Source organism: Vanacampus margaritifer, chromosome 2 (genome assembly GCF_051991255.1).
Source record: "Vanacampus margaritifer isolate UIUO_Vmar chromosome 2, RoL_Vmar_1.0, whole genome shotgun sequence".
NCBI lineage: Eukaryota > Metazoa > Chordata > Actinopteri > Syngnathiformes > Syngnathidae > Vanacampus > Vanacampus margaritifer.
The window spans coordinates 9747073-9761322 of NC_135433.1; the positions used below are offsets into that span (position 1 = coordinate 9747073).

General features: G+C 40.6%; 1 protein-coding gene across 2 annotated transcripts in view; it reads right to left on the bottom strand.

Annotated features, from left to right (window-relative positions):
• LOC144043177 (ras-related protein Rab-37) overlaps positions 1-9625 on the bottom strand; it is an 85910-nt gene extending 76285 nt beyond the window's left edge. The window contains exons 1-8 of one of the 2 annotated variants that reach the window (XM_077556475.1): positions 9133-9625; positions 8172-8282; positions 3906-3947; positions 3180-3246; positions 2988-3040; positions 2650-2715; positions 1988-2044; positions 1001-1077 (exon numbers count right to left, since the gene is read on the bottom strand). In XM_077556475.1, coding sequence (XP_077412601.1) covers positions 1001-1077; positions 1988-2044; positions 2650-2715; positions 2988-3040; positions 3180-3246; positions 3906-3947; positions 8172-8282; positions 9133-9243 — 584 coding nt within the window. In that variant the 5' untranslated portion in view covers positions 9244-9625. Of the gene's footprint in view, positions 1-1000; positions 1078-1987; positions 2045-2649; positions 2716-2987; positions 3041-3179; positions 3247-3905; positions 3948-8171; positions 8283-8864; positions 9065-9132 lie in introns of those variants that run through there. The other variant, XM_077556476.1, reaches the window with a different exon arrangement.
• Between the last annotated feature and the right edge of the window lie 4625 nt (positions 9626-14250).

Below are 14250 nucleotides of genomic sequence, written 5' to 3' on the forward strand. Positions count from 1 at the left end.
AAAATGACACATCACAGTTGCTCAGGTAACAACCAATGATAGCTTAGCTTCAGAAAACAGGTGAGCAGTGATTGGTTGTTGCCTGAGCCCTGAGCAACTGCAACGTGATCTTCAGTCGAGACAGCAAGTGGCAAAATGGCCGCCCTCTGAGGTGGATAAAAATGGCTGGATTTTGCTGCTTAACCCATATTGTACAAATGGAATATTAATCAGAATATCACGTTTAAACTAGTAAGGTCACATGTAACATATTGTCAACAAATGGTCATGGTTAACTTCCCCTTTAAATGTTGATTTTCAGAGGGAAAATGGTTTTAACAAGAGTATGTTATCTGAGTATAGCAGTTGACAGAAATTGGTTTTGATTTTAAGGCTCATTTTTGGACAAAATAGGGAGTAGGGGGTCAGGGGGTTGCCAGGTGTTGCCAATTTTGTGGGTCACACGCATGATGCAGCACATTTGCCTCATATCCCTGAGAAGGGAAGCTAAACAACTTATATATGCTGACAGCGCTAACCTAAAACACAACAAATATCCAATAATTTATAAGGTCTTATTTGCCTTAAGCTTGAAGCCCGGAAGAATTGAATGTCACACACGTGACGTGACAGAAGAATGTCTCTGCTACTGTTGTCAGATGAAGCTACCGGCAGGTGTGATGAGAATGTGCTTTTGATTATTGCATTTTGTTACCATTTGTTCAATAAAGCGATTGGAAGGCCACCGGCAGCTGCTTCCATCCTCCCTCTATCATAACCACCTGTCATGGATGATAACTTGTTCAAAATAGCAGCAGTAGGTTATTTTAAATTAGCCAACCATGTATACTTGACCTCAGATGTGCTTTTTTTTTTTTTTTTTACCACCCTCCTACCTGTTGTTTTTCTCACTGACTGGCTGCTTGCCTAATTAATCTAAGCTTTCACTGAGACAACTGTCTGGGTTCTGAAATTGGGATTTGATCTTAATGCCAAAACACTAAGCAGCTTTTACACTCACTTTGCGATAGCTAGAAAGGCCAACTCTACATTGACGCCGGTCTTTGCGCTGGTCTCCATGAATGGCACTCCATACTCCTAGAAAACAAAAAACATTTTTTTTTTTTATAAAAAAAATAAAAAAAACACTTGAATGGTGCAGCTAGGTCACAGCTTAAGTCCCCAAATGACGGTGATCACTCAGTACTTTGCGGTTCAGTTATTGCGGATTCATCACAGATTTTCATTTGGATCCATTCATGCTGCTATTTTTGTCCTTTTATGTAACAATTAAATAAATAAAAACATCTGTTTCTTTCATTCAACACAATCTATTACATTTTTAAACAAAATATAGAATATTAATTATGTTAATTCTTCTTAGCAAGTCAGTGTCCCATCACTGGTGAGCTATTTTTAGAACAGATCCTAGTTACTTGTACACAATGCATTTCATTCCTCCTACCGGGAACAAGTTAATTGAAAGCAATTAACTTCAATGAGGCTCGTTTACGCAACTGAAGGAGCTCATTATGGTGACAGAAAGTATTAGCACTTATTGAATGGGGGAAGACCCCAACTTTAATGACCTCTACTTAGCGGAAAACGTATCACCCGCAAAAAGTGAGGAAACAACTGTATAGGGAAAGATGGCTAAATGTATGAAACGAATATAGGACTATAGACGATTTAGATTTAGATGCTCAGTGGGCTGTATTAAAGAATGAAGTAGACCATATGTGGCCCACAGTCCATTCTTTGCCCACCCGTGGTCCTATTATCGTGCTATGAGGGATCATCAAGTGTGCTGCGAAAAATGATCCAATTTCACTTCATTGGTCAGAAAATTATGTAGCCAAAAATTATTTACTGACAACAATATGTTTGTTCCGCTATCTAGGTCAGTGACGAGAAATGATATGCTTTTCCACCAGATGGCAGAAGGCACATAATTAACCTCCATGGTGTGTCCCAAAACTTTTGCCCAGATAGACATTTGAAACCTTACCTTAGCCAACTTCTCCCCATCCTCGGTCTTCACTACCCTCTCTGCAGCCAAGTCTGCCTGTAAACCAGCACAATGACAAACAGTCACTGACCCCGAAGCTGGAGGTCAGAGGTCGTAGATTGACTGAGATAATTGTTACAGGCCATGCACACTGCTCATCCTCTTATATGGCAGTCAATTCTCGCCTGGCTGCCAGATAAGAGGATGTTCCCGAGCTAGAGCTCCCGTTGAGTGAAGCGGTGTCACAAACTTCCCCTCTAGTGGAGTCCTGACGCCGCCATCCCAGCTACTCTCACCGAAAATAAGCCTCATTGACATAGATGACTCTCCCGAGCGCAGTGACTCTGTCAACCACTAGAGGGAGCATTTTGACAGATTAGTTACGATTGTTGCTGGCAGCAAGCAGACTCCTCGTCACCAGAGGCATTGTGCAGAAAATGGTTTCGAGCAAAGAAGCGCTTGAAAGGGATTCTCAATTTATGATTTATTTTAGAAAAATGTATGTGTCATGTCTTGGGTTGGTTGCATGTTTTAAAACAACATTGAAAGAAATGAAAAGCTGAATATATGAGCATTTTTCTGAACATGCATATGAATGAGGATGCTACATTTATCCTCCTGATCTTTTTGTGTAACACAAAAGTAAAGGAAGGTTTGCTCACCTTGTTGCCGAGCAACATGATGACCACATCCTTCTGGGCATACTCGTGTATTTCATTTAGCCAAGCCTTTCAAAAGAACAAGCAGATCGACACAGTAGTGATGTGCGTTTAGTTTACAAACAAATATCTCAAGTGCATCGTGTTCGTCCCCCAGGGACGCATCCATCAATCAACAGCCGTGAGAAGGAGCCACCGAGGAACACTTTTACTGCTTTCCCTTATCAAAACTGGCCTGTTTTGATAACATTGTGTTGCTTCCGGTGGAGGGGAAGGGAATGTAAGCCTTCATTGTGTTTTGTCAAGGGGGTTTGTAGCAGCAGGAAGTTTAAAAATCTTACCCTGATGTTGTCAAATGATGGCTTATTGGTGATATCATAAAGCAGAAGTAGTGCTGTCAAAATGAAAAGAGAGGCAGTTGTATTGCAACAGTAACACACACATGTGCTTGAAAAGCACTGCATATCTTAGAAAAGGTCGCTCCCACACACAAACACAGTATGAGGAAGTAAGCTCCAACGAGTAAAGGTTACCTTGGGCATCTCTATAGTAGGCGTGCGTCACGCTTCGGAATCTTTCCTGGCCGGCTGTATCCCAGATCTCAAACAAACCACATAATTACATGTTGACACAAACAGAAATGTTGGCATACTGAACAAGTTCAACTGCAAAGCACCAACGGAGGAATGGCTCAAATATTACGTGTTGTCCAAATCTGGTAAAAGCCAACTTGTTGACATCAGTGAATGGATCTGACTATTTTTGTCACTGTCACGGATTAATTCCAAAGCACTTGACAAAAAGTGGATGCTAAGATAAGAATATTTTCATTGTCATGCTTATATTGATAATATGTACTAAAAGACAAACACACGGTGCCAACCACGAGCTGGAGCCAATTGTGCTTTTAAAAATAAATTTCCCATCCTCTGCTAGCTAGATAAATGATGTAAACTCTGCGTGGGCGTCAAATTCTGCATTAACAGCAACATATGATACAAGATGAGCATGAATCATGTGAGAGACAAGAGGTTAAGCCTCCACCAAAGCTACCGCAGAGCTATCAAATTCTGTCACCTCCCACTACTGTTCAACAAACAGGTTATAAGCAACGACGACTTGGCGCCTTTGTGTGAAGAAATCCGGTATAGTCCCCTCAATTTGTAAACCCTCCCAGTTGAGTGTGACATAATCCGTCGGACGTATGGCTGAACATGTGTGCGCAAAATAGACGGGAGGAGGACAAGGGACTCGCTCACCTGGAGTTTGACTTTCAGGTTGTCGACATCGACCACTTTGTTCTAGGGACACAAGCAAGAAGAGCCGTGAGACATGCACCGCATGCTTAACAGAGCAGAGTGCTGTGAGGAAATGGCACGGAAACGAATGACGCACATTTGAGGGGACGAAAAAAGCACAAAGGCGCAGCATGTGGCTAAAGAAAAGAGTACAAGTGGCTTGTAAACGCCGCCAGAGACAGTTAATTGTGAAACATGCACAACAAGATCAGCCAGTAGGACAATGGGCAGAATATTAAGTGACTCCCACTGTTCATTTCCTGCTAACTCACAGGGCGGCTATCTGATTTCCTGGGTCCAAAGCAGTTGGGACCACTCCAGCCAAAAACAAAATTAAAATACAGGCTAGTGCAAAAGTGAACATTCAAATTTTGCAAACAGTTTTAACACTCCCAGCTCTCTCATTTGAATATTTTTATGGTTGTATTGTCATGGTGATGAACTGCACTACTTACATGAGCGTTATGTCCATTTGTTTATTTGGAATAAACGTGTTCTATGGGAAATCATTGATATAGAATTGATTCGTTTTGGAATCAAACTCACCTTCATAAAATCTGAATATAATATAATATATGAATATAAGTGAAAGTCAACCTTAAACATTTCTTGACCATAACATGTTATATGTGACCTCACTAGTCTAAACATGACATTCTGATTAATATCACATTTGTGGAATTTGAGTTATGAAACAAAATACAGCCATTTTTATCCATCTTAGGGGGCGGCCATTTTGCTACTTGCGAAAGATGACATCACAGTTGTTCAGGGCTCAGGCAACGACCAATCACAGATCACCTGTTTTCTGAAACTGCATTGTGATTGGTTGCTACCTGAGACCTGAGCAACTGACGGCATTTTCAGTCGACAGCAAGTGGGAAAATGGCCGCCCCCTGAGATGGATAAAAATGGCTGTATTTTGTTTCATAACTCAAATTCCACAAATGTGAGATAAAAACGGCTGGATTTTGCTGCTTAACTCATATTAACAAAAATACCATATTTAGACCAATGAGTCTGCATAGAACATTTTGTAAAAAAAAAAATGGGGGGGGGGGGTGGTGTCGACTTCCCCTTTAACTGCCTTTAAGTGTAAAAATGAGTTCAGCTATAGAATACTAAATCTGAAATACAACCATGACTTAACTTTTAGTCGCGGCTTCACAAAATAATGATACATATTATTCTATAGTAACTTACTTCATATTACTTATTTGAAGCTAAAAGTATACGCACTTGTTGCGTGGAAAGAAGCGCGAAGAAGAGTAGAGATCGCGAAAGAGAAATTGAGACGGAGAAAGAAAGTAATGATGCTGATGCTTTTTTTTTTTGCAAGTTAGAGTAAAGAAAGACAACTCGTGATTCCTGTCCATTTTGGAAGACAGAAACTAACAATTAGTCCCCGCCTCCACACACATGCTACTTTTTTGGAACTAGAGTATAGCGTTATTGTTATTTTGGCTTCAGTGCATTTTTGTTGTCTTATTTAGTTAAAGAAAAAAAAACACAAAGTAAACTTATTTCAGCATAATGCAGCACTGTTTGAACTTGTAGAAAAGTGAATGTACTGTTACATGTCATAAATCAAACACTATTGTAAAAGTCGTCAGCTCCCATGGCCATCTATTGCCAAGACATTGTGGTTTGTTAACCTTTCACAACAATAACCTTCCCACCAGAAAGCAATTCACAGATAAGGCAAGTGTGAATATGAATACGTGTCTAAAATACGTGTGCGAAAAACACGGTTTCGGGGGGTTGTAAGCTCAAGATGTGTTTGTTCATATCTTACAGAAGCAGCAGAAGCCACCTGCTGAATACTGTGGCAGAATGGACATGGTTCAACCCCTGCATTAGTTGCCATGGCTTTCTATTTTCCCCCCAATTATGATGTGAGAGGAGCCTGCATGCTGAGTAACTGCTATAAGGAAGCATGCCGAAAATAGAGCAGCCATGTTCCAAGCTGACAACAGCACTGCCTGTCTTTTCATGCACAAATAACAACCTCAGCACTCAACTGTTTCACTCAGCTTACTCCATTTTCCAGCAGCTTGAACCCCCTTTTCACAGCCCTAAGAAGCCTGAAGCCGAGTATTCATGACTGTGAATGAGCGGTGCGGCGGTGAATGCATCTTTTTCGTCTTTTTTCCTCACTTTCTTTGTCTGTGGATCCTGAGGACAGGACCTGTTGCGTTTTCTTTGAGTGCTGGAAAAACACATTGTCCTCAGTGGAGATGATCCACATAGCTCAGACGACCATTACACTCCCTAATGTCTTCTCGCCAAGACAATACATCACTCTGGCTAATGCAGCACAATTTCCGCCCGTAGTTGTCTCGCCATTAGCGGGAGTGTTTTGTGTTGATTGGAGGGAAACAGAAGGTTAAGCGGGTTCACTATTAAAAGAGCACTTTTGTGTTTATCGCAAGAGAGCGGTGATTCGGATTCCAAAACACTGCCGGCTAGTGTGTCTTGAGCCTTCAGGAGGTTTGTAAAGGAAATGAGCTATTTCATGCCAATAATGCATCTTTGTTGCTCTCGCTTTGCCGGCAATCGTGACAGGCAGACTATTTAATGCTCTTCTACCAAATTTCAGAAGGTGCAATTAATCTTTGTATCCACTTGTTACCACTGATTGTGTTTACAGACACTCAAAATTCTGGTTTCTAAAACATTTGGGTAACCCGTTTACTTTGTAGATGCACGAGCGGACAGACTTACTCCTGCATGCACATTCCGCAAATAGATGCAAATACCACTTTTAATATTCTACAATTAATAAAATTAATTATATTCATGTCACTCAACACACTAATTAAGTAGTGGGTTTCCTCCTCGTTCCAAAATGGTGGTTCTGTCCTGCATTTTTGTTTGTGTATTTCCGGTGGGATACACACCAGACAAACAGACTTAAATGCACACGTACCGTATATGTGCGTATAGTATTCACTGTCATATTTTTTGTCGTGAAAATGCAGCGGCAAAATCAATGCATTCTAGTTAGGCAAAAAATAAAAAATAAATTGGGTCAAAAGGTACCAACTCAACTTTTTGGGTTATTCAATTAACTAAAAAAGTTGAGTCAAATGAATAACCCACAAAACAACCCATAAATTGTTTGCTATGGGTCATTTAATTTGACCCAATGTTAATGGGTTAAATAACTCAAAAACAACAAAAATACCCAACAAATTGGGTTAGTATGGGTCATTTAATTTGACCCAACGTTTTGGATTAAATAACTCAAAAAGTTGGGTCGGTTCATTTTTTCCCCCTAATTCAATTGGGTTATTCAATTTGCCCAAAATTTTGGGTCAAACGATTAACCCACAAAACAACCCAACAAATTGGGTTGCTATGGGTCATTTAATATGACCCAATGTTTAGGATTAAATAACTCAAAGTTGGGTCAGTTTATTTCCCCCAAAGTTCAATTGGGTTATTCAATTTGCTCAAAATTTTGACCCAACAAACTATGGGTCATTTGATTTGACCCAACGTGTTGGATTAAATAACTCAAAAATCGGGTTGGTTCATTTACAAAAATGAAAATTGGGTTGGTTTGGGTCATTTAAATAAGTTGGGTCGGTTCACCCCCCAACCCCCAAATTGTTTTTTTTACATTTTTTTAAATTCAATTTTCCCAAACGAATAACCCATAAAACAAGCCAAAAAATAGGTTGCTTTGTGGGTTATTAATTGAATCTGTTTAATTACTGAAAAAGTTGGGTCAGTCCATTTTTGACCCAATTGGGGTTATTTTTGACCTAACCGCTTTTAGAGTGATACACTGAGCATCATTATTTCACTATATGCTTTTGGTAACGTTTTTTTTTTTGGTGACATGATTTGAGTGTAAAAGATATACCATGGCTCAATACAGGTTAAGAAAGAAAAGGTAGGAAGGATGCTCCGAGGTCAAGTGGAAGGATGAGTTAAGAACTTGACCAGCACAGAACAAAGGAGCCGAGGATGTGGGCGGTTGCCCATGTAAGAAGCAGCCGGTGGCTCCAAGCGGCACAAGTGGGCTGTGAACTCTACTGGCTGCCTGTTGACAGGATTCGTACATTGGGTGCGATCGTCACGCGCTGATGGAAGCGAGGTGATAATTGGCACACTCAGGAGTGGCTCGCTATTTGCTTTACAGTTCTCAGAGTAAGAGGAATGGGAGACAAATGACAAATGTGAGGCAAAGAGAGTGTTTTTCAACAGGATTGCTCTCACCCTAAAGTCTATGCCAACGGTGGCAATGAAGTTGCCGCCCACAAATGCCCCGTCTTTAAATCGCAGCAAGATGCACGTCTTTCCCACCGATGAGTCTCCCAACAGCATCACCTATCAAGTAGAACACAAACGTCAGCAGAGGGAGGGAAATGGGGCATAAACGCAACAATGCTTTTGATAATAATTGCAATTCATCTGTGGCGGAAAGGAAATACTGACTGTTACATGAATCAAGTTGTGTGGAAATATTTCCCAACAGAAAACGCATTGCACAACAACTCTAGGATGGGCTTCTTTGGAAATATGATGAACATCAGACCGCACTGAGATGCCACCAACATGTGACACTGTCAAGTGGATTGGATGTTTACAGTCAAATTGTGCCCCAAAGAGAGATCCAATACAAGAGCTTATGCTTAGTTTTCATTGGCAGAGAGCTATTCGTTTTGCAAATATAGTTGCAGTTGACAGTGGTGTTAAATTGCTGCATTTAATCATTTTGGGAGCCTTTTCCAATATATTGGTTACATTATTTGCCATTTCTCATGATGCACTGCAGTTGCAACTATACACACATCGCTAACTAACGACCCCTTGTCCATGTGTGCCTAATGAAGTGCCCTGCAGTCATTGCAAGAGCGCGTTCACTTGAACTCGTCGCAGTAATGAATTGCTTGGTGCAATTAAACTCACCTATTGTGTGAGCATCTTGACAGTAACAGGTGTGCCTTTAATGCTTTTGGAAATGGTAGGGTTGCCACAAGTACACCCTCGACAAATATTTGCATCAGCACATGTGGACAAAGGGAAGATTTACAGTCTCAAACTGTCGAAATGACCATTAAAACTTTGAGTCTGCACTAAAACAATACACTACATGTATATGCTGTATACTTTGTGATCCCTACTGCAATACAGCTAGAAAATAAAAATACCGAAATGGCATAAAGCAAATACACACCTTGAAGGCAATATCATAATACTCGTGAATAGAAGCGCATCGCTCCAACACATATTTGGACGTCCCATTTTTAGACTGCTTTTGCGTCAACGACGACTTCCTGGTGGACATCGCGATTGCAAACGATGCGTTCACGGAGCCAAAGCCACTCTAGTCCAAGATGTAGTCCAGTCAGGACGCACACAGTGTTGTGTGTGGATATGTGTGTATACAGGCTGTAGATCTCAGTCTGTGTCGCCGGCAGTCTCCAGCTCTTTTGCTCGCATGCTGTGCGGTCACAAAAATGATCCTGATCACCACGGGGGGAAATGGAAAAAGCTCACCCTTCAGTGTTTATGAAAAAAATGTAAAGGGGAAAAAAATGCGAATGGGGCCAAATTAGAAGCATCCAGCAGTCATAAGAGCAGAAAATGACACCCGGGCGGAAACATTTCTCTGCTTTGCATCCTGGCGTGGGCAGACGATATGAATTGACGAAGAGTGCGCGGCGGCGGCAGCGTCTACTGTGTGAGCGCGCGCGCGCGCGCGTTTTCATGAGTGAAACATCCTTTGGGCCAACCCCCCAGGCTTATATTGTACCCAAAACAGCTGCAGGGGTCAGATGAGCCGATAGCTGACTCATCCGGGCCACAGGTGTTGTCAATTGAGCATAAGAAGCCTGCTTTCATTTTTACTTAACTCATTTGAACGCCCCTAACGTTTCATTCATGACCACAATGAAGCGGTCACTGTTATAATCTTCCATCGGTTATTTCTGCTCTAAGGGATTTTCCCCTCTCCTCACCTTCTTAACCAATCACCAACATTTGGTCTTGCCATGACCAGATGATTCTATTTAAAAATAAGACTCGTTTGCTTAATTAGCATGTCAAACGTGTTTGATCGTTTCCCCAGAGTCAATTTAGCAATTAAATGTGCAAGCATTTCCCTGCAGTATTTGGCTCCCCCTAGCTTTCGTAATAAGAAACTATGTTATTGTTTGCATGGTTTCATTGATGCCAATTTAGCTTTTTTGTTCCTTTTCAGACGACCCCGGTATGTCACCAACCCCCACCCGCACCCCAAAGAACCTAGCAACACATTGAACCACTTTTAAATTTTGTTGGGACACTTTTAGCAACTGTTGAAAAGCGATTCAAGCGCTAAAATGACCTTTCCCTCAAATGACACAACAAAAATTCTCTGTCATACAAACACAGGACCAGTCAATCTTGTTGCAAAAGTGCGTTGTAAGGTGCTATGTTTATTTGACACATTTAAATATTTCAACAATCAGAGTTAAAACCAAAAACACATTTCCAAATAAAATAAATATGAATAAAACAAAATGTCATCTTTACTAGGGATTTTCCATACCACTTTTTTTTTTTCAGGCCGGTACCAACACGAGTATTCAACTCTTGAATAGCCACCGATACCACTACTACTTTTGATAAATACCCCCCCCCCCCAAAAAAAAACAATGACAGCATAATTTAAAGAAATATATATAAAATCCAATAAAGCATTTCCCCCCTTAAAATTGCATGAAATTAATGACAATTTATTATCCTTCTAATTTCTAGCCCTGATTATAAAATGGCCACAAGAGGGCAACCATTGTCGGGAGTACTGATACCTTGAAATAATAATAAGGTATCGTCCGACTCGCCCATCCCTAATGTTTACGATGAAAAACATGATGATAAACAAATAAAAAAGTCACCAAATAGGCCCTATAAAAGCATCTTTTAACAACAAGTATGGTAGCACGGATGGCGATTTCACTCCACATGACAACATGCAAAAGTTGTGCGCAAACTGAGACGATCAACTTAGTACCAACGTCGACTTATGACAAGATAACATTGTGAGCTAATGCTAATCTGGGCATCCGACAAAGCTCAATGCGGCTCTGCTTACCTTTTGACTTTGATGTAGCCATGTTTTATCTTTTTATGCCTAGACTGAACATGAATGGCGCTTGTGTTAATCCACCACTGACTAATTTAACCATATCATGCCAGTGCCCTATAATGGAAGGTGTCATGTTAAGTTATCAGCATTAGAAACACAGAATTAGAATCAGAAGACTATAGTTATGAAATATGGCTTTTCTTTTTGTCAGACTTTGTAATTCTATCTTCTTCAATCTTTCCTCAAAACAAGCATCGACATGAAGAATAGTAGACTAAAAATAAAACCTCTGGCGTTATTTGACTATCACATTTAGATACTGATAACGTGTTTTATCAGATAAGGTAAACATCTCTGCCAACGTTGACTCTTAATATTTTGTGCGACCAAATGTGAGTCAGCATGAAGAAAGGACCTTGATCTTTAAATGTCAAAGCTGACAAATATTTAGGCGGGAAAATGTCAGCATGTGGTCACAGTCACAACATTTGTTACCCCAAAAACTGCCTCCACGAAGGTATTACTTTAATGTTGAGGCCTTTTTGTTGCAGCTTTTGATTTGCGATGCATTAGATTGTGAATGTGACCCACAAGTGTGTAGTTGGCATACATTATTTCACATTTTTGATCCTCTCATGCAAGTGTGAAGCCACTACACAAATACTACAAGACACATAAACGGGTCCAATTGAATGCATGGCGGTGCAGGGTGCCGCTGGAGCTACACATCAAGGACCTTCAAGTTAATCTAAATGGCAAAGGCAATTCCTTACGTTGTCACAGACTCCACCATGCTGCTGTATAAATGCATCGACATGAAGCCAAGTGCCACATCATGCACTACACTGAGCCGTGCCTCTCGTCTGGCCCTCCTCCCCCCCACGTCACAAAGCATAATATCATCCTTGTTTAAAACGCCACTGGAGCCAACACCCAGAAGCAAACAGACTGCCTCCACTGTTCAACGTTACGGCCCTCATCACAATCACGGAATCATGACAGGAGCGTAATTACCCTTAATAACCGACCTTCCGTCAAGAAACCCCCCACAGGATGTTGAGAATTGTAATGAATGTAGTGAGAAGATGAAGCTTCTTCTCACGACTAGGTCATTCTGTATTCACTTAAGAGACGCAAGCACTCCACAGTGAATTAAAAAACAAAACAGGTCTGTGTTATGTCACAACTTGAGTACAAACAGCCCGCCGTGATGCCGTGTCCTTCTCATCACTCAGATGAAGGCAGCAGCTTGTGTGAGGGTGGGAGGGGGTGGGGGTGAATCTTGCAAAACAAACTCTTGGTGAGTGGGTGCATGGCAGGAAGCTCACTCACTGTGAAACCGATGCCCACGGGGGTCCTGGTGGCGAAAGACCCGGACGTGAAATTGCCCCGCATGCCGCTGTCACCCACTACAATGGTTTGCAGAAATCGAATCATTAAAAAAAATAATCATGATATTGCAACATTTTCCAAGCTCTCTTTACACCAATACAACTACAACCACATCCACAACAATAAGCATATTTTAAACAGCTCTCGTCTGCATTGGATTGCGCAGGTGTAGTGAATTGTTAGACAGCACGTTGCAGGATGCAGGCAACGATCAGTATGGTCGCCATGGTTATGGTTTCATTGCGCCTGGAGCTCTTTGGCAGCAGATGCTCACCTCCCTTGCTGACATTTATCAGCAGCACCTCATCTTCCTCCTCGGTCCTTCTCCTGCCATAAAAAAAAAAAAAATAATAATAAAAAAGTTATTAACACCAGTGGTGGGACTTCAGTAGGGGCTTGTATGCCGTGACCCACTCTCAATACTTACTTACATTGTGTATTATCTGTAGCAGTTCGGAATCAATATTTATCTGATAACATGACCCAAAAAAGATTACACAGACACATATTGTTAATATATTTTTGTGGAACAAATATTAGGTTGTAAGGCAGGGTTGTCAAACACATTTTAATTCAGGGGCCCATTTCATCCAAATTTAATCTCAAATCTACGTATAAATAACAACAGCTCAAAATATTTATTGTTCTTTTGGTGCAAATAATTGCAAGTACATTCATTTATTATTATCTAGTCAGACAGTAATCTAAAATTTCTTAACAAAAAAGAAGGCACATTTTTTTCATTAAAACCTGAGTAACAGCCAAATTCGGAGCAACTGTCATGTCGTTTTTCAGTCAATAGCAAGTGGCAAAATGGCCGCGCCCTGAGATGGATAAAAATGGTTCGATTTTTTTCTGCTTAATTCATATTACACAGAGACAATATTAATCACAATGGCGTGTTTTGACTTGTGGGGCTGCATAGTAAAACTATTCACAAATTTGCAGATCGTTAGCCAACTTGCTAGGTATGTAATTCATATTAAGCTAACTGTATTCCTCATTTTGTACCGAGCAGTCAGGAACTTTCACATTTCTCACTAAGTTCCATTTCAGGTTGTCACTGCAAATGTCCTCTTGACATCACACATGATGATTAGAACTCCAAATTGGGTTCGACTTTTGAGGCACATTATTCCCAGAACACTTTGGTTGAAACAGTTTGACATTTGTGGCAGTAGAATTTGTAATGTATAAAGTACTTCAATTATGTTGAGTGCATCTGGTTTTAGCAATAACAGCTTCACTCTGTGTACGGCGCACTGAATGTCTTGTGACCGGTTCAGGCATATCGTTACTAATTAATGCTTCCTTTAATAATATATATATATATGTATATTTGCATTACAAGCTCTCCTTGGAAAACAGGTAGCATTTTACCACAAGGAAGCCGTTGGAGAAAAGATGATTTTATGCAGTTTGGGTTCGTTCTGCATTCTCAACAGCTAAGATGCTCGATGTTGCCATGGCAACATAAAATTCCTCAGAGCATGCCATCTATTATTCTGAATTGTTTAAGAGCGACATAATGACGCTCATAATAACAGTTCTAATGAATGCAGCAGATGAACACACTCAGTTATATTGTTATACAATATCCCTATTTATATTATCAACTACAGCATTATTTAGCACTGGTGACGAAGCCAACAGGAAAATATACGTTGTTTTGGTGGAATTATTCTATTTTGCTGCATCATGTTTTTAACTCTTTGACTGCCAGACGTTTTCAGAAAAGGGATGCCATGGGTGCCAGCCGATTTAAGCATTTTTGACTGATCTTTCAAGGTCCACAGAAAATTATGTGTTTGGACTATGGAAACACACATA